At 39.3% G+C, this 19,943-nt stretch overlaps 2 protein-coding genes across 14 annotated transcripts in view; one reads left to right on the top strand and one right to left on the bottom strand.

Moving 5' to 3' along the window:
- The first annotated feature begins 251 nt into the window (after positions 1–251).
- ZNF518A (zinc finger protein 518A) lies at positions 252–15,356 on the top strand. 7 transcript variants are annotated; one of them, XM_083443473.1, is made up of 5 exons: positions 252–1,797; positions 4,887–5,003; positions 7,586–7,625; positions 7,758–7,874; positions 8,294–15,356. In XM_083443473.1, exon 5 carries the CDS (start codon positions 8,399–8,401, stop codon positions 12,884–12,886), a length of 4,488 nt encoding a protein of 1,495 aa, XP_083299599.1. In that variant the 5' UTR covers positions 252–1,797; positions 4,887–5,003; positions 7,586–7,625; positions 7,758–7,874; positions 8,294–8,398; the 3' UTR covers positions 12,887–15,356. The 7 variants fall into 7 exon arrangements, with proteins under 7 accessions (XP_083299599.1, XP_083299603.1, XP_083299605.1 ...); XM_083443476.1 differs by lacking the exon at positions 252–1,797 and adding an exon at positions 1,866–1,884; XM_083443475.1 differs by lacking the exon at positions 252–1,797 and adding an exon at positions 2,128–3,035.
- Positions 15,357–16,226: 870 nt separating this feature from the next.
- Positions 16,227–19,943, bottom strand: part of BLNK (B cell linker) — a 94,164-nt gene continuing 90,447 nt past the window's right edge. For 6 of the 7 annotated variants that reach the window (XM_083443519.1, XM_083443517.1, XM_083443518.1 and 3 more), the window contains 2 exons: positions 19,515–19,670; positions 16,227–17,779 (listed from right to left, as the gene is read on the bottom strand). In XM_083443519.1, coding sequence (XP_083299645.1) covers positions 17,660–17,779; positions 19,515–19,670 — 276 coding nt within the window. In that variant the 3' untranslated portion in view covers positions 16,227–17,659. The remainder of the gene's footprint in view (positions 17,780–19,514; positions 19,671–19,943) is intronic. The other variant, XR_014512060.1, reaches the window with a different exon arrangement.

Genomic DNA, 19,943 nt, shown 5'->3' with positions numbered 1-19,943 from the left:
ACATTGTATATGCGATCAACATTTTATATATTTGTTAGCCATATTGAATGTTTAGTAATATAAACAGAAAGGTAGGATATCATATGTTCAAACAAATAAGCCAAATAAAAATAGATTTAATATGTAAGTAGGTTCTTGGATAAGCATTTGCTTTGAAAGTTTGTTCATTGAAAATAAATAGTCATATTTTTCATAAAGCAATGAAATGTCTAAAGGTTTTATAGTCTATTGAAAAGTTGCACTGACTGTTGAAACAGTATTTGCTTTTGGAAGTTCAAATACAGAACGCGGGGGGAGGGGGGGAGAGAATTGCAGAGTTGAGTCTGATGGAGAAATTCAACTCTGAATAACAGAGTTTGAAAATCTGTTTATTGAACTCCCATCCTGGGAATGTAAGGATGACATTTTTTGAAAGTTACATTTGTTTTAGTTTTGCGTGTAAGATCTTCAATAGAACACAGGAAGCCAATCTTTTTTCTTTATACTGCATGTTGTCATTTAAGCCACCCCTTTATGCTCCAAATATTTTTCCTGCTAGCTTCCTTCTTTGCATTTGACTCTGGTCTTAAAATCCAAATATGGCTGTTCATATGTTGAATAACGCTGTTCTGGATTTGCTTCAGCCAGGCTGCAAAAATGTCGAATGTGGACGCAATCCTTTGGCTTGTAAAGCTTACCCTCCGTGTTGCAGTAACAGCTAAGCAAAGAATTACCTTTCATATACCAACCAAAGGTGCATCTCTGTGTTGTCTGTCACAAAGAGAGCTTAAGCACTGGCTTCACCCCTATTTTTAGGTCCTCCTGATAACGTTCACCTAGGTTTTAAACAAATGCGATTCATGCTACCTATTCATGCTTTTATTGTGCCACTCAGCAGTTCTCTTCCCCGTCTGCTTTGTTTTGTAGCTAAGCTGGGTTCATATAAGCTGCTTCGAGGAGGCCATTTCCCCTTCCCTTTGCATTCCGCGAGTGTGCAGAGAACGCCATTGTCTTCATGCAAGAGAAGGGGAAACAGGCCGCGTTTTCCTTCTTCTTTTGAGCACAAAAGGACTGCTATCTGCAACTGAAAGATGAGCACTGGAAGGAGGGCAAATACATTGCTGATATCAGGAGGCGGCTTCCAGACAATGGCCGCGTGCGGCTGATGGATGAGCAAAGGGGGAAGAAGTGGGTGATGTCGTCGTCATCCCTTGGCTGAGGGAGAGGACATGATGGCGCCCTGTTTTGCTTCCCGGGATGGGCTTTGCTTGTGTGTGTGTATGTGCTTGTGTGGCACCAGGCCGTTTCGTTGGCCACCCGTGAGGGGGAATATGGGTGCCTCTTTGTTGGATCTGGTAGTGTGTATTGGTGTTAGTAATCCACCCCCACAGCCTCTCTCTCTCTCTCTCTCTCACACACACACAAATAACAGGCTGGGAGGAGGAAGAGGAGGGACTCGGCCGTGTTGCCGCTGCTGCCTTCATTACTTTGACAGGAAAACTCCCCGGCCGGCGGTTGCCGCCGAGGCATCTTTCATGGTACGTGAAAGCGACGAGGGGGAAAAAAAAAGGCGCGCAGGTCGTGGCGCCTCCTCAGCGGCAAAGAGGGGGTCGTCGGCAGCCCCCCCCAGGCGTCTCCTCGCGCCCCCCAAACTTCGCTGGGCCTCCGTCCTTCCGCCCCCTCTCCTGTGCGGCGCCATATCCCTCCGCCACAGTCACCCCGCCTTCCATTGCTGAGCTCGTCAAACTGCCGGAGTCCCCGGATGGAAAACTATAATGGCCGCCAATTGTGACTCGTCGGACTATGGAGACGGGCGAGGTAATTTAGGCGCCCGGCGCTCGTGCCCAGCGTAGGGGGGGGCGGGAAGGTCGCGGGGGAGTCGCGGGGCCCTGGAAGCCCAGCTAGGTAACGGGGAGGCGGGATCCCCCCACCCCATACGGGCGGCGGGAGGGGGCAGCTTCTTCAGCGGGACGGGCGAATCCCGGTAGTTGGGCAGGAACCCGCCCTCTTGTTGGGCCGAGGCATCAAATAGTCCCGCGGTCGCGGCTTGGTTTTGGGGAGAGAGAGAGAGAAGTGCACCTCATTCAAGGGGTGCGGGGGGAACTATTGAGGGGCCACGCGCCGTTGGCCGCGCGGCCGCTTGCGCCCCTGCGGCCAAAGGCTCGACCAACACAGCGCTCGTGTATCCCTCCGCCTTGCCAGGATGAGAGTTGCTGTTCGGCAGCGCCCCGTCTCCTCCTCGCGGCTTCAGCCAGGGACCCCCTTTTTAGGACGGGGGCGCGAGCAGCTTGACCCCCCCACGCCCTGTCTCCCGAAACACAGCTCAAGGGGACCAAAATAGCGGGGTTGGTGACCCTGAGCGACAACTTGAGGGGCCTGGTAGCGCTTCTCCCTATGGCACCCAAAAGTTCTAGAGGCGCCCAGGAAGCCAACTCAACCCGAAAGGGCTTTTTTTGTGTCCAGGCAGAAAGATGAGTTGGGTGGTCTTTCCCCCCCCCCTCCAGTTTATGGACTCCCCCAGCACCTTAAAGGTCTTGAGACCTAAAGACAGCAAGTTGGCAGGCCAGACTCCATGGTTTCAAAACTCAACAAGGGTTATCATGGGCTTGACTTGGGGCAAAGGCCCTTCGCCCTTTTCAAGTGCAGATGCTAAGCGTTGCTCTATCTGGATTGTGTTGAAAGGATTAACTTGGAAATGGCTAGGAAGCACTTCTTGCAGAATGAGAGAGAGAGTGGAAGGGAGATCGCTTTGTTGTTGACTGCCATCTTGTTTTGCTTGGGTGTAGCCTTGCACTAAAAAAGACTTGCCAAGATAATCCTCTCTTGCTCACAACAAAGTACTGAGCTGATTTTGGTTGCTGATATTTATGATTGTGTTACCCCAGGACTGAAGTTAAGTAGCATGCGTTGCTGCAGCTAGAAAGAAGTTATTTGGAAAGGAAAACCAACAAAGCCAATTGTTCATGAAAATTCCTTAAGATAGTGCAAAGATTCTTATATAACCATGGAAATGTACTAATCATTTTTGTTCTCACTGGCCGTCTCACTAAATTATAGTGAGTGATATATTACTGTATAATAATATAGTGGGATGTACCTATGTGGATAATTTGTAAGATGGACCTGTATTACAACTTAAGTTGAGAAAATTCTAAATCTGCCAGTCCAGTCTTGCTCACATATACTTGAGACGTGAAAACACAAAGGCTTGGTTCTGAAATAAGAAAGATACTACCAGAAGTTGCAGTGTTACAAGTAGACACATTTTATACAATCTATGGAGATAATTTGTCTTTGCTATTCCTTCAACTCTTGCAAAATATGGGCTATTTTGTATAGGGAATTGATCAGTAGACTTGAGACATCTCTTTTAAGAAAGGTGACTACATTGCATGTAGGTTACAATGCTGAACCAAGAATGATAGTTTGTAAGATTGATTTATTGGGTTTGTTTTTTGCCATTAAAATAATGCATGTTTTGGTAACTATATTCTAGGCTTCAGCCTGTATAAGGAGATACTAAAATTGTTCTAAATTTGAGGTTTGGGGTTTTTTTTGCTTTTGTTTAGGTATATCTGCTTTTAATCTTTGGGCAGAGTGATTTAGCCTGTTAAGTTCCTTCTCTGGTCCCCATGGCACATACCTCTGCACAGAACAGACCTCTTTCTCTGTGAAAGATTTCATGCTTCTGATTGTGTACTCTGGTTTTCAAGTTGCTGCTGTCTAGAAAATCCTAAATTTAAACAGGTTTTTTTTACTTGTAAGTAATCTAATCTGGGGAAGCGGGAAGTGAGCAGAACAGTCCTACTGGGTGGGAAAGATCTGTGGAAGAGCGACTTCCATTTTCAAAGCCTTGCTGGCTTTGGCAGAAGGTGAGGAATGGGTGACCATTTTTTCTGTTATGGTTGTTTTCCATTGCAGGGAATTAGGTATGCCAGCTCTTAGGCTCCTGTGGTTTCTGGCTCCATTTGGAGTCATGATGGGTGAATGAAGAAGTGTAGGATCCAGCTCAATGTATGCTAATATCCTTCTAGTTTTGGGCCCACCACTGGTAGGGTAGCCATGGCAGCAGAAAGCACTGTTGCCATCCAGGGAACCACCTAACAGTGGTCCACTTCTAGAGATATTTTATGGTGTCTGGGGGTCCTTCCCGGGTACCACAGGATTGCACCCTTAGTAAACTAGTGGTGTTTGCACTATTTTAAAGTTTGCAAAATCAATAAGGTGCATGTGTGTAGTGCAATCCCCTTTGTGTTTACTCAAAAGTAGGAGTGCAGCCTTTGTTTTGTTACATCAACAAATTCATTCCTGACATCTTTTAACTATTTTTGGAATATTTTGGGAAATAGTTAGATTTCGAGTTTCTGCAGATAAATATTTGCAGGTTAATTTACAAATAAGTAATGTAAATATTAGGTATTAAAGAAGCTCATTACATGTGCTTTAAAGTTAGCTAGCAGGTTTCTATTCCAAAGTGTACAGATATACAGATGTATAAGGTTGGTGAGATTTAGGAGAATAAATTAAACTTGGCATTTCCCTAGTTTACAGTATTTGTTTAGAATTTCTGCCATAGTGGGCATTTATTTGATTTTGATTATCCTGCTAAAAGTCAGGAGTCAAAAAATGCTACAGATTTGTAGTCAACAATATCATTTTTTAAAGGGAGTATTAGTAAATACTTAGTGCCAGCTATGTGAAGAACTACAAAAACTTGCAAAACTTCTAGATATTGACATAGCCCCCCCCCCCTTTTCTGGCCATATTATGAATGACCACATTTAGAGTAAAATTACCTAATTTTTTGCTGTAGGTACATTAGGATCAGGCACAGTTAGATCTCAGGTGGTAGTGACTTCTAAATTGTTCCTATGTTTGTGTTTTTAAAAAGATGTTCTTTATTTCAGGATTTTTTGTACATTGAATGCAGTGTCTCTTGACCCTCTGTTTTATGCCTTTCATCTCTTGGAAAAGAAAAGTATTGAACAGACTACTGAAGAATGGATTTTTAATCTTTTTAAACAGTAAGTTTATTACTTATCTGTGGCTAAAGTTAAAAATTCACTGTGAGAGAGTTTTGTTTAAAAGATCCTGTATTATCAAATGCTGTTGAGTGATATCTAATGTTAGTTACACTCAGAGTAGTACCAAAATCAACTTAAAATCCATTGATTGCAATGAGTGTGCTCTTACTTATTTATTTTTATACCGCCCTATACCTGTAATTTATATACCACCCTATACGCAGAGGTCTCAGGGCAGTTCACAGAATAGTTGGATATCACCCGTTACATTTATGTATGTGTTCAGACTTGTAAATCACAACATGCCTGGTTGCCTATGTTGGTTATTATTATTTATATAGCACCATCTGTGTACATGGCACTTTACATGTTCTTACAATCTGAAACCTAACAAAGGAAAATAACATGGGCAATGAAAGCTGTGGAAAACAGGGGAATAAGATGCAATTAAGTTTCTTTGGCTTAGTTACTATAGGGTATTATCACTAGAAGATTGTTTCAAAGGTGAGTTTTTAGGAGAAATTTGAATGAGGTAAGGGAGATGGTTGGACACATTCTGGGAGGTGTTTGAGGCAGCAAGGGAGAGAATGGGACTTTTAGACAACAGTGGGTAATGGAGCTGAAGCCAAAGGAAGAGAGATGTGTTAAGATATAAGAGCAGAGAGATAATGGAGAGGAAGGCCATGGAACTTGGAAGGATTTGAAGATGAGCACAAGAAATGTATTTATTTATTTATTTGTCAGATTTCTCACCCACCCTTCACCATAAGTTCCCAGGGTGAGTTACAACAGTATAATGTGCAATTATTTAAAAAGGCTAAACTATTACAATTATAAAACAAGTAAAACCGTTCAAAATTGAGCAGAACAATATAAATTCAGCAAAAGTGATGGGTCCCATGAAACAGTTGAAGGCCAGGGTAAAAGAGGTTTGTCTACAGCATACAGCAAAAACTGTACAGTGGTACCTCGGGTTACATACGCTTCAGGTTACAGATTCCGCTAACCCAGAAATATTACCTCGGGTTAAGAACTTTGCTTCAGGATGAGAACAGAAATCGTGCAGCAGTGGCGTGGCGGCAGCATGAGGCCCCATTAGCTAAAGTGGTGCTTCAGGTTAAGAACAGTTTCAGGTTAAGAACGGACCTCTGGAACGAATTAAGTACGTAACCAGAGGTACCACTGTATAGTGAAGATGCTAAATGCAGCTCTGTAGGGAGTTCCATAATTTAGAGGCTGTCACAGAGAAAGTCTTCTCTTGGGTTCTATTCCCTTACTTCTGTGGTTGGTGGAATATTGGTGGCACCTCGGGTTAAGAACTTAATTCGTTCTGGAGGTCCATTCTTAGCCTCTCGCTGCCGATTTCTGTTCTCATCCTGAAGCAAAGTTATTAACCCGAGGTACTATTTCTGGGTTAGCAGAGTATTTAACCTGAAGTGTCTGTAACCTGAAGTGTCTGTAACCCGAGGTACCACTGTACTAAGAGAGCCCCCTTTGTAGATCTTAAAAGCCTGAGAAGGTCAGTATGAATGGATACAATTTTTAAGATACTTGGGAGCTGAGTCGTCCAGGATCTGGAAGGGGATAGGAAGCCAGTATAGGGATTTAAGAAGGAGCATCACATGGTCAGTTTGCCAAGGGAGGTGACATTGTCAGCATAATGTTAGATGGAGATGATTGGATGAAGATGGGACAGTGGAAGACCTGAGATGGCAGTAGCTAAAGAAAGAAATTACCAGGGCAGGGGCCAGAGTTTTGCTGAGGAAGCAGAGAGGAAGGGCTATATTTTCTGACATTGTAATAGATTATATGATCTGGTGATGGACTGGATATAGAGGTATCCATTAGGTGTTGCACAATGGCAAGGACATGGCATTTGAACCAAGTACAAAATTACCTAATGCTGCTTCCATTTGAGACCTTCAAACATTGCTACTATGCTTTGAGCTAGAAAAGGAGAACACCAACCAGTGTTGGAACCCTTGGGCTTCATTGCTTTAATTCGGTGAACAACGTTATAGATAACATAACAGCATATAGGAAAACAAAGACCTCTCTAGCTCTGTTTAGGTGTTAGAATTTTCAAATCCTGGAAGGGGAATAGGCCCACACACTGCTGTATGCCCAATGTCTCTGTATGTGCAGGATCTACCCTGACCTTCATGTGTTGAGTGGTAAGATTTAAAAGGGGTTTCTAAGTGTGTTCAACCAAAAGTACTTAGAAAACCCCCTCAGACCTTCTGGCTCAATGTGGGAAGAAGGCTGGTGCATGCAAGAATGTTGCTAACGGGGGCAACTTGCATGACCCTGTCTTTCCTATTTCCCCCCCAGTTCCTCGTTCAGGCATAATGCCTGCACAGCACTTCTGTTTAATGATACCCCCTGCCCCCGACAAGAGGATTTCTCACACAGCAAAACATCTACTTAGGGGAAAGACCTGTGTTAGAAATGTTTAGGTCTGATACCACTGAGGCACATATTTTCAAATTTCTCTCTTTTGCTCCTGATGTATACATATTATTCCTGTGAGAGTTTATCTTTCAGAACACGTAGTAAGGGTTTTTTTGTTTGCTGTATTGCAGAGTGAAGCATCTTTTAAAATCTACTTAATTGAGATTTCTGGTAAGTTGCCTGCTTGAAGTCCTAGTTGACATTTAAGGTTACTTTCATTTCATGTTGTCATGGTACAGTCTGTGCTTGTTGGTAATTAAGTCTCCTGTTTTTGTATTTTGTTTTTTATAAAATGGTTGGCAGCCTCTGTGTTAAGCATCCATCATGTCCAAATGTGTAGAATATGGGGCGATCATAGGAAACTGGGTGAAGATTGAGTTACTGATCACCTTGGAGGTGGAAGGCCAGGAACATAACTAGGTAGGGTTTGACTGTCTTATACTGACTTGGGAGAAAAGCTGTGGCTGAAACAATGGCACATTGCTTCTGGCACTGCATTAACTCATGTAGGAATTAACCAATGAGAATAACTTGTATGTGGGAGGAGCAAAGTAATCTGAGTATCTAAAAGCAGAGCCCAATAGCTGAGAGGTTTTGAGTGTCACTGTGAAGGTTTCAATTCTTAATCCACATCAAGGGGATTATGGGTTTAATGGGGGGAAATGTGACATGTCTGTGGTGACAAAAAAACAACGTTGATCAAAAGCTTTGTGCCTATTTAGTTTTAATGGCTATGTTAGCACACAGGTGTCAGTCATTATGCTGCTTTTAGTATGTGAAACTATGGGTATCTTCCCCCCTTTTAACCTTTAAAATTAACTTTGTACTTTTAATTCCAGATTTACTAAACTGAGGAAATCCTGGAACTCTGAGTACTTCTGCACAAGAGTCTCTTAAATAACGAAGAGTACAAAAATAGTAAATTACAGAGTACTTTAGGAAAAATGCCATCTGAACAAGAACCATCCTTTTGCATCCAAAATACAAGTTTGTTACATAACAATGAGTTAGATAGAACAAGTGTTCCTACATTGGATACTTCTGCTAAGGGGTATATAACTCAACCTGCAATTTCAGATATTCTCACCTATGGATTGAGAAATGTGAAAATAGAGCTGCCTAGGGTAAATATTCCAAATGAAGTGCTATGTACACATGAAATTGACAGATACATGAAAGTATTTCAATGTAAAGAAAAGCCTGCAAGAGCCTTTTCCATGCACATGGATGTGAATGGAAGCAACTTTTCTGAGACTGATATTCCACATAGTAAACCAAGACTGAATTATGAGGAGGGATTGAAAACATCTGCAAAGATACTGAATTTTAGCTGTACCAAATGCAGAAACAATGTTAAGTACAGTCCAAATGATCTGCAGAAGCATTTCCAGCTGTTACATCGTGGAGAGTTGCCATCTTACCCCTGTGAAATGTGTAATTTTTCAGCTAATGACTTCCAATCATTTAATCAACACCGTCGAACACATCGTAGCACTTTAGTAAAATGTGAAATCTGTAATGATGATAATAGATATACTTTGTTGGACCTAACAAAACACTTCACATCTAGGCACTGTGTAAATGGCCATTTTCAATGTGAAAGATGTAGATTTTCCACCCATGATGTTGGCACATTTGTTCAGCATATTCATCGGCACAATGAAATACAATATAAATGTGATAAATGTCACCATGCAAGTTTTTCAAAAGAAGAGTCTCAGAAACATGTTGCTTCACACACCGGCACATTTCCTTTCAGTTGTCAATATTGTAACTACATGGCATCTCGGAAAAACTATCTTTTAAAACATATTATTACATTACACAGAGACCACCTCTATGCAAAAGATAAAACAGATACAGATAACAATGAGAAGATGAAGAAAACTTCAACAGGACTAAAACTTATCTTGAAAAGGTACAAAACAGGTGCATCGAGGAAGGCCCTGTGGAGACGTAAAAGAATGACTACTGGCAGCTGTAGAACTGGAGAAGAGGACAGGCAAGTTCTCAAAAACATGAAGGAAATTCAGCCTAAATCTGAAGAGCTAGGCCAGCCTACAAAAGAATTACACCTCAGCGAAGACAACAATCTTCTAAATGAAAGGCATAGCTACAGTGGGGCAAAATCCTCTCCAGCAATACCATACAGTAGAGCAGAAGATGGCTTGGGTTCTGGTGTGCTGAAAAAAGCTGTGCATGGTCCTACAGTTTTGATGGTTAAAAACAACAAAATATCTGTTCCTGCAAATTACAGTGCTAAATTTATGGGCTTCAAGGTGGTTGATGGAAAACAGCATATAGTAATAAAACTGCTACCTACAGATAAACCGAATTTGCCAACAGAATATAAGGTTGATGGGGTAAAAGATGGTTCAACTGAATGTCTGCAGCAGACAGCTGACAACTTCAATTTACCTTCCGCTTCTGGACCTCATGAAATTAATCAGCAAATGTCTAGAAATAATTCTGTTCACTCATTGGCATCATCTCCATTGTCATTTTCTAATCAATATTCAGGAAAAATAAAGCAAGAAAGTCCAGATTATTTTAGTTTGAATACATCTCGAACAGTAGAACCTCATATTGTAATGGTAGGAAACTGTACAACTCGTCTGCCAGCAAAACCAGATTCTTCACTTCCTTGTGATTTTGTGGCTAAGGCTGGAAACAGAGATTCTTCGTGGAGGAATTGTGTACCTCAGGACCATTCTCAGGTTTTATCCTCTGCTGGTGCACACATGCTACATTATGACCCTATGAAAAAAACCTTTCCTACAGAATTAAAAGTACGGAATGGTGAAGTAAACAACAGTAAATACAGTAATATCTACTGCCCATCAACTGATTTTTCTAATCAAGTACCACTGCCTTTCCATAATTATTCCAAAATAGATACTTTGGATAGCTCCAAACACCATATGTCCAACAGCGCCTTTTCTCTCCAGAGTAGGCCTGTAAATGAAACCACTTATCTGCAACAACAAACAGTGTTAAATCTAGAAAGAAGATCTTCATTGCTGTCTCTTCATGGCTTTGTAAATACAAACAATGTTCCAGTATTTTCAGCTAACCAATCCAATTATGCTACTGACAGACAGCATCCTATAGAAAATCATCATGATGACCAGCAGCATTTGAATACAAAGGTAAATCAAGTGGTGGAACATGTAGCTGAAAAATCAAAACAAGAAAATGCCTCTAATTGTGTAAATACATCACTTATGCCTAAAATAACATCTGTTTTCTCACTCCAGAGTACTCAGGCATCCAACTATTTGTCACCTGAAGTAAACCAGTCATTACAAGATGTTCTAAGAGGGCAACCTGCTACTCAGCCACTCAACTATATAAAAACTGGTTATGACAACTCATTTCCAAATAATAAAATGGATTGTAAAACATTTGCACACTTCAGAGATTCAACTGCTGCATGCAGTTTAACCAATTCTCCTGTTAAATTCAAGAGAGAGTTGAATGCGAATGGCAGTGCAACGAATGAAGGTGTGTATTTTAGGAATGAAGGACGACTCCCAGTGATGGCTCATAGAACAGACGAAATGCATTCTACTTCGAGGACAACAGGCATTGGTGCATTGCTTAAAACTCAGACAGATTCAATTTTAGCACAGCAGTTGGAAAAACACAAGATGCACTACAGTTTGAATGTCCCTAATGCTATCCGTCCAATGCTTCCAGAACAGAAGAAATCAGTGCTACTTCAGTCATCTCTCCCAAGGTTTTTTGTACCTTTGCGCCTTGCCCATCAACAAGGATTACATGTTATTTCAGGGAAGCCTTCTCCAAAAAACAGTTCACCAGATGTTCAGGCAACAAGAGCTACACCTTTACTTTTAAACAAAGGACCTGGAATGATCTTGACTTTTGGTAGTGGCTCAATTGGAACAATTGCAAATGCCACTGAAAATAGTTCTCAGGTTTTAGAGAAAATTGCATCTAAAGAGTGTGGTAAAGAAGAAATAGCTACATCAGGTATGAAATTTAAAATAGACAGCTCTGGCAGTATAAGAAATTATTCTGGTGCTAGTGGGACAGCGGTTGCTTCATCCACTGGCATGTCATACAAGGAGCAACTTAACATGACAAATTCAGAGAGCAGAATTTCTTCCGTGAAAATACAGGCTGGACATCAAGGCAGTAATGTTGCTACCTTGGAGTCAATAAAACAACCAGAGGTTGGACAAGAACAACCTGTTTATGCACTTTTGCCTGATGGTAGACAAGCAGTTTTTCTTAAATGCATGTCGCCAAACAAGTCCCTAGTACAGAAGCATAATGTTCTTCAAGGTACTGCTAATAGTCAAAATTGTGAACCAAAGAAAACTGGAGCAATGCAACAAAAGCTTTTTTTGAAAATTAAGACCTTTCCTGCTGCTGACAATTGTCAGTCAATTAGCAACAGTAAGTCATCTTTACAGTTCGATAATATGCATTCCCTTAATAGTCCTGCACTAGATCAGAAAAAGGCAGCTTTTTCTCCTAGCAATGCCTTACTGCTTCCAGGTACATTGATGCCAGCAAATGCCTGTTTGGCAAGTGATAAATCAAAGGATCCTATTACTTCTGTAGAATCTGTACATTCCCTTAGGAATTTAAAGACACGGTCACAAAAGATTCCGTCTGATTCAGCACAAACAGTTAGTGCTAACAAAGGGAACGCTTTTGGAACCCAGATGTCAACCGGGCCACCAACAAACAAATTTTCAAAAGCTAAACGCCATTCAAAGCAAACTGGTGCTAAAGTTTCGGATGCTACGGTTTCACAGAAGAACAGGAATTTGAAACGGAAAGTTAAAGATGGCCTTCAAGAACCTCCTAGAAAGAAAATGTTGCATCGAAAATGTAAAGCGAAAAATCAAATGGATGTGAATGAATTTGAATCCTTAATTCGCGCCCCTTGTAGACCAAGATTGTCAAAAGACACTGTGAGGATTCTAAAGCTACTTCCATTTAATTCCAAACAATTAATCAAATGCCCCCGAAGAAATCAGCCAGTTGTAGTGCTAAACCATCCTGATGCAGATGTTCCAGAAGTTGTAAATGTTATGAAGACTATTTCTAAATTTAAAGGACATGTGCTAAAGGTCTCCTTGTCAAAGAGAACTATTGATGCTCTTTTGGAGCCAGCAGATTATAACAGTTTGTACATAATTACTAATGATCTCTCTCGAAGAAAACGCAAAATGCTCAAACCTGTAAGTCCTGTAAAAGAAAGGTTTGTTTTAAAATTAACACTGAAGAAGACGAGCAAAAACAATTATCAGATTGTGAAAACTACCTCTGATAATACGCTGAAAACTATATTTAGGTGCTGGTTTTGTGGGAGGATATTTGACAATCAGGACAATTGGGTAGGACATGGACAGCGTCACCTAATGGAAGCCACTCGAGACTGGAATTCATTAGGGTAATTTATTGTGATGACTGAAAAAGACAAAAGAGTTCATCTGCTTGCAGGTTATTTTGGATGACAGCATCAAAATGATGTTTTTAAAAGAGAAACAAATGTGTTAACACCTAAAATTATCCTGTATGAATTTAATTTAAATAGCTTCAATTGCAGTTCAAATTGCATTTTGTTACTACTATCATGTGATATATTTAGAGAATGAATTTCAGGGCTTTTGTTATGTATATATTTAAAAATCAAAGTGTGTACATATTTTTATACTTCAGTTATTTGCTATAAAATCTTGCACAGGAATTGTATTTTTTCAGCTCTGTGCATGCACTACTAAAAAAATGTTTTTCAGCTACACACAGCTATTGCCGTATTTTTCCTCGCTCTTTCAAGACAGCCCCCTTTTCTTTTCCAGGGATGAACACTGTTGTTAGCAAGTGCCTAAAAGATGTGAAGCAGTTTACTTTGTGTCAACTGTATAACTGCAGGCCCTCATAGGGCCAGGTTTTCTAACAGTTTCTTTTAAACAAAGCCATATGTGAATGCTTTAAGCTATATTGCTATGCACATGACACTTGTACTATTTCTGTGCAGTTTGTCTACTTTCTTAGTGAAGTATTTTTCATATAAATCAATAAACATGTTACTGTGTTTAAGCCTGATAATGAGATCAGTTGTAAATATAATGTATTCACAATTTGTACAGTACATTGAAGAACATTCCAAGTGGATGTTTGACATCCCTATGATTTGTGTTATACTGAATAATTTTGCCACCAGATGTATATAAAGGGCAGCCTGTGGCTGTGGTGGCTTTGGTTTTGCTAGAAATCGGATTATGGCTATTTTTCTGTAAGTCTTTTTGTGTGGCTAGAGAGTATAACTTAGTTTTTAAAGAGTGCTCCAATCTAGATTTTCTTATCCCATACATTGATGCCTCATAAAATTCTGGAGTATTTGTCACTTCACAATAGGAAAGAAAACCCTCTTATATTTGGTTATCTTCTGATTTGGACAAAAAACTCTTTGCATTTTGATTGTGCTCTCTTAATTGTTGAATAGATTTTTGTCTTTTTAACAGTATAGCACTGGCTGCTATGTTCTAGAAATGGTATCAGGTTTTTACTCAAGATTCTCAGGCTTTTAGTTGTGTTGATTCACAATCCACTATACAAACTACTGTCCTCTTATAGCCTGCAGTCAGTCTTTATTTCTCCTTGTAGGCTAGAGATTACATCTTTAAATTGTCTGGCCTGTTCAGATATTACTTATGGGACAGAAAGGAGAGAAATCTCAGTTTGGAGAAGTTATTGCTGATTGTGCAATAATCCATGTTGTAACACAGAACATTGCATCTTTGATTTTGGAAAAAAAATGTGTTGCACATTTTCAGCATTTAAATAAGTATATGATAGCCTGGATCAAACAGTACTTTTTCTCCTCCTATCCGCTGCCAAAGTGAAAGGGATAAAGAGAAACATACCTGCCCCAACACCTACTAGTGTTGAGACAACTTTGTCCCTAGCAAGTCAAGTCTGAGCAGGCATTTTGTGAATAATCCGTATTGATAGAAATAACAAATACTTAATTTTTGTGTTGTAAGGCCAGGGAGTAATTTGAGTATTGGCAGTGTTTCAGTACCTAAGTTATATATTGGTCCTCTGTAGAAAATTTAGACATATCTGAAGGGAATGGGGCAGGGAGAAAAATCAAGTGTAATGAGCAGTAACAGGTTCACATTTGTATTTTTAACTTTTTCCAGTGTTTAAACAGTTCCTACAAAGTAAAGTATCTCAGGAAAATGATGTGCTTTTAAACAAGAAATGCAACTCAGAATTACCTCTTAAAAATTCCCCTGCACATGCTTGGTGTTAATAAATTTGTTACAGAGATATATTGTTCTTTAATTGTGTTGAATAATTTTCAACAATGAGTAACACACCAGTCTTTATGGTAACATTCAGTAATTACCTTGCCGATAGAAATTTATAGTTTTAAAAAATGGTCTTAGTTACTTGAGGTGACATCCTCATATACATTACAGGATGCACACTTTTTAAAAAGGTAGCTACAATGTAACTTTACTAAAGGAGGTAGTATGGTGCATCTATTTCCATGTGTGGACATTCCAACTTTTATATTCATAATTATTTTGGGTATTTATAAAAGAAAATATTTCATAATGACACAAGCCTCAGCTTGAATGTAAGAGTTTGAACAAACATGCAAGCCAGAAAGGAGATCTTGTAAAGCTGTTGCTAGACTTTTAAATATTTATATGCCATCCACAAAAGTTCAGCCACATGGCTTGAGCTGTAGAGCAGCCAGGCAGTATATTTGTAATGTGGCTTTTGTTCTCTGCTACAGCACAACTACTTTTAATGCTGCATGAGTGGGTGTTTGTAAGGTGACTGTAATTTCTTTGCCACTAATTTTTTTTGTAACATTGCTATTAAATTTTAATCCTTTGTCACAGTTAACAAGGTTGGAGAGCATCATATTATTTATATACATATTTGCTAAAGGTTTTGAGGAAACGGTAGATTTTATACAATTTTGATATCTGTGTTAAATGGCATTCACTTCTAGTATTATGTACTCAAGGCAGGAAAACGGCCTTAAATTGCTGCTGCATTCAGAAGCTGAGTTTTTTGTCAATGGGACTTGCTTCTGAGTGAATGTGTAAGATTGCTGTGTAAAAATACTTGCCCCAACTCTGGAGCATCAGTCCTGTTGCCGGTTTACCATTTCTTCCCTAAGCTACTGAAGCTTGTTGTTCATCAACTAACTCTACATTAATTGAATTTGAAACCCAAATGAAGTATTCCTTAATGTAGCGATACTGACTGGTAAGAAAAAAACATTTCCTCCTCCACTTTCGTTTTTGCAAATCACATGGTATGTGACAGGCCTAGTCATGGTAAACTATAAAACTGGTTCCGAAAACATGCTTCGTTTGCTGTAAAACACTAGGCCTCTTCAGGTGTTCCTAATGAGGATATAAGTAAAAATGTGAGGGTAGGCAGTGGGGAAACCTGTCTCCATTTCATTTGCCTTCCAATTTGTGGAAGGCAACTCTCTGCAGAGCAGCTTTTTGCATCCATAGAGAATTTCTAAAAGAAGCAGCAGAAGTGGGCAGAGATAGCTTGCTCATCAACCCATCTCCCTTTTGAAATGTACTTCTGCATAGAATGCCTGAAGAGCGCTTAACAGTGAATTGGTTGATTTGGAAAGAAAAAAGTTCACGTCTTAACCATAATATCCTGTGTAGGTCCAGCACGACTTACTGTGATTTGGAAGAAAAGGACTTTTGAAAGTGGGCTTGGGTTTAATTAGGATAGTGCTGGAGGCATTGTTCAATTACCTTTATTCACCTTGAGATGAGAGCTGAAAATCATTTGGCTATACAATCATACAAGCGTGTAGTTTTGAGCAGAAATACATTTCCCTTCTGAAGGAGAGTAGTTATCAGAGCTTTGACAAAAAACGTGACCCCAGGTCTTTGCTCTCAATTCTCATTTAGAAACACTGTATTATTGAAATGGGAGTTTTAAGAAAAATACTCAGTTTTGAAGTAACAGGAAGGCAAGCCACATGTTCTGTGTCCAAAAAATTCTAGCATAACTCAGAATCAAGTGGAAAATTATTTAGATAACAATTGGGGCATAGTAAAATGCAACTGATGCAAAATATATCTGGAAGGAAAAGGAAGGTGGGGAATAAGGCCATTGATTAGAAATAAGGGGGTTGTCCTTTGGAAAGTGAACAAAATCTCAACTCTAGTTTCACTGACAGAAGGCAAGAAATGCACAGAGCTCTCTTTGCTAATTATAGGAAAAGCTCCATAAGCACTGTGGCTACCTTGCTGGATCCAAGCCATGTTTTGTGCCTTCTATCTTGTCTTAAATTCTGTGATGGAAGAAAATACACCCCCCTCCCCTCAAGAATCAGTTAATGATTAGACTTTCATTTTATGCCCACCTGTCCTAAATTGTACACAGTCTAAAATTCCAAACTTAAGTCTAACCTTGATAGCTGATCCTTAATGCCCACAATCAGTAAAATCATTAGCACAAGGAATTTGCCTGTTACCCATTTCTAAAAAAACAGAGGTGTGCGATTATGTCCCATTTTAATAGAATTTGAGAGGTAGGTAAGTTGTACTTTAAATGTGAAAGATTACAACAAGTACACTCAGTCACAATTGCATAGAACTATGCTCTATCATAGGCTTTTTATATTCTTATTTATATGTACATTTAATAAACATGTAACAATGCTCTCAACTAGCACAGTTGAAGCCAATACAAATCTACTGCATTACATTAAATAGAACTGAATTTTTAGACCTGTCCCAGGGAAAAAAGGTCCAGTTTTTAGCTTGTTCCATGATGGCTCATTTTGGCGTAGACATCCTGGTTTAACAAATGTGAATTTTCCCAAGAAGTTGCTTTAAGAACAGTTAAGATGTAGCTGGTACACTTCTTCTGAATATATTGCATGTCAAGGAATACTTTACCTGAACTTGGAACATCTTAAAAGTACCTAAGTACATTCAAGTACATAACAACTTAGAGGCTGGTGTGACTGTAAAATTGCCACTTCATCATTCAGCCAACCAGTAGGTTATTCAAAGATTGGGTAACTATATCAAATAAAATCTCTCTTTCTCTTCTTACACATTGTGTGGTCTTCTCAGGCTATGGTGCTTATTAAGATGCTCAATCTTAAATTCTCAGAAGATAAGGGCTGGAAGATTCCCCCCCGTGGATCTTCAGTGCAGTTATGATACTCTAGCAATAGATTTCAGTTTGGTTGAGTCTTTTGTGTTGTTTTGACTGTCAATGAGAACGAGAGAAGTCCGTTGATGATTCTCTATTATTTCAGCCACACTGTTGAAGTGCTGGATTGGGAAAACAAGAGTTCAAGATGGCTTACTCAACATGGATGAAAACACAAATCTTGCTGGTTCAGCCAAAAACTGAATCATCAAGATTTGGGTAAAAAACAACAACTAAACTTTGATTATAATACAGGGGTTTTCATCAGCTGTACGCCATAAACATCACATTTAGAAAAAATAAAGGCTTGACATATCTCGCTTTGCATGTCATGAGTATCTCATATATTAGTTTCACCTTTTAAGTTGAATTACTGAAATGAATGAACTTTTCCACGATATTCTAATTTTTCGAGTTTCACCTACTTAGAGCTTAGCAGGCTCATTCCAGCACTTGTGTTGGTTTTACAAGGCTCCATTGAGAGTCATATTAAAAAGTGGATGAAGCAGAGCAAAATTTTACTCATGACACTGGAAACTAAATGCTTTGAATTAACGTTTTGTCTTAAATTTAATGACAGACTGAAGAAAAACACACTTCCACATTTCATAAAAAAAACTAAAACTTACACCTCTTAAAATTTAAAGATGAAATATCGATCAAAAGAACTCAACAATGTCATTTCTCTTCAGAGTGAAAGGATATTCTTTCGTATGGGGTAGTACAGTAAAGTTTTTAACATTTCAAGGACCTTCAATATTTTTAAGTTTAGTTTTTTTTAAAAAAGACTAAAGGCTGCATTCTTTGCTTGGAGAAAGCCCCATTGAATTCAGTGGGATTTCTGAGTAGATACAGTTAGGATTGCAGCCTTAGGCTGCAATGTGTACTACTACTGTGCTAGCACAATATAAAGGCTATCCCCAAGAGAGAATTAAAAATATGAAACAATACTTTTGAGCTCTCTGATTTAACAGTGGATACTTCGACTAAATTTCCAGTTTTGTGAGAAGACAATATACACACTTGCTTTTATTACAATATATTCCCCAAACATTAAATACACACTTTTTTTTGGAGGTGGGGAGGGGGGCAAAAATTAGTTGCCTGACAAGTAATATGTACTGGTCAGAACTTTCAGAATCAGCAGAGTTTGTTTAAAATCTTCTGAAAGAGAAGAGTACGGCAATTGTTGTTAAATTCAGTAATGTCCTTTGTACAGTCAATTTTATGAAGTTGCTAATTAATGACTGTTTGAATCCTACTCACAAGCAAAATTAGTGTAGTGTTGAGTGCTGCCCCACTTATATAAAGGGTAGTAGAAGAGTTCAAATAGTCCTGTTTCCCCCTCTGTGGGCTTAGTTTCATACTCTAGCACAAAGCAAAGTGTATAGCAAGTGTTCCGATAAGATAAGACACCTTTGGATCCAACTGTTTGGCTATTTTCTTCATAGCGTGAAGGGAAGTGGCCTACAAGTGGGAATTGAGTGTATCTGTCTTCCATTCAATTAAGTTGTTATCATCCCCACAAGCCCCCACCTGCACAACATCCCTACAGTTTGGATAAATGATAGTATTTTGGTGTGCTTTTCATTTTATTGTCTTTAAGGGAAAAGCTACAGTTAGGGGCTCCCAGTGGGAGTTCTTTAATGAAGGGCTTGATTGTTAAAAAGAACTGCACTCACATTTTAATTAGGTCTCGTTTGGATTTGAATCACCTCCTTTTCTGTTTAGTTTAATGTGTAAGAAAAAGTAATATTAAATCAGTTTTTAAAAAGATTTTCTTTTTATACATTATCATGCCCAGAAGCAATGTAACTAAAATTTCCATCCAAATAAAACAGAAATGCAATCACCTACCTCTTCGCCACTTTTTTCTCTGCCCAGAGCATACTGTCTTGTTGATTCAATAAATCGGATTGGGATGTTATATACTCTCTTGTTATAAAGCACAACAAGTGTATATGGTTGCTTTGAGTCTTGTCCTGAACTCTTCCTTACTAGGAAAGATCCATCCTAGAAGTCATATATGAAAAAGCAAATACTAATGAGGGTTCATAACATAGATATTCATTTCCCCCTGTAACCCTTTCTTTCCTAAGATCTTAACAGACTGAAAAATGCTAGCTAATGTGCAGCTCTCCCAAATATTAGCATGGGGGTCTTCTAGTTTTCTCATCCCTGTTGGTGTCTACCCACTCCCCTTGGGCAAAGTCTATTGTTTACCTTTACAATTAACATCAATGGTGCTTAAAAGTCTCCGAGGCAAACTGCATTATTGTATCTGAA

Source organism: Podarcis tiliguerta, assembly GCF_965153285.1.
Source record: "Podarcis tiliguerta genome assembly, chromosome: 5".
In the NCBI taxonomy this organism is placed as follows: Eukaryota; Metazoa; Chordata; class Lepidosauria; order Squamata; family Lacertidae; genus Podarcis; species Podarcis tiliguerta.
This window is presented reverse-complemented; position numbering and strand designations above follow the sequence as displayed.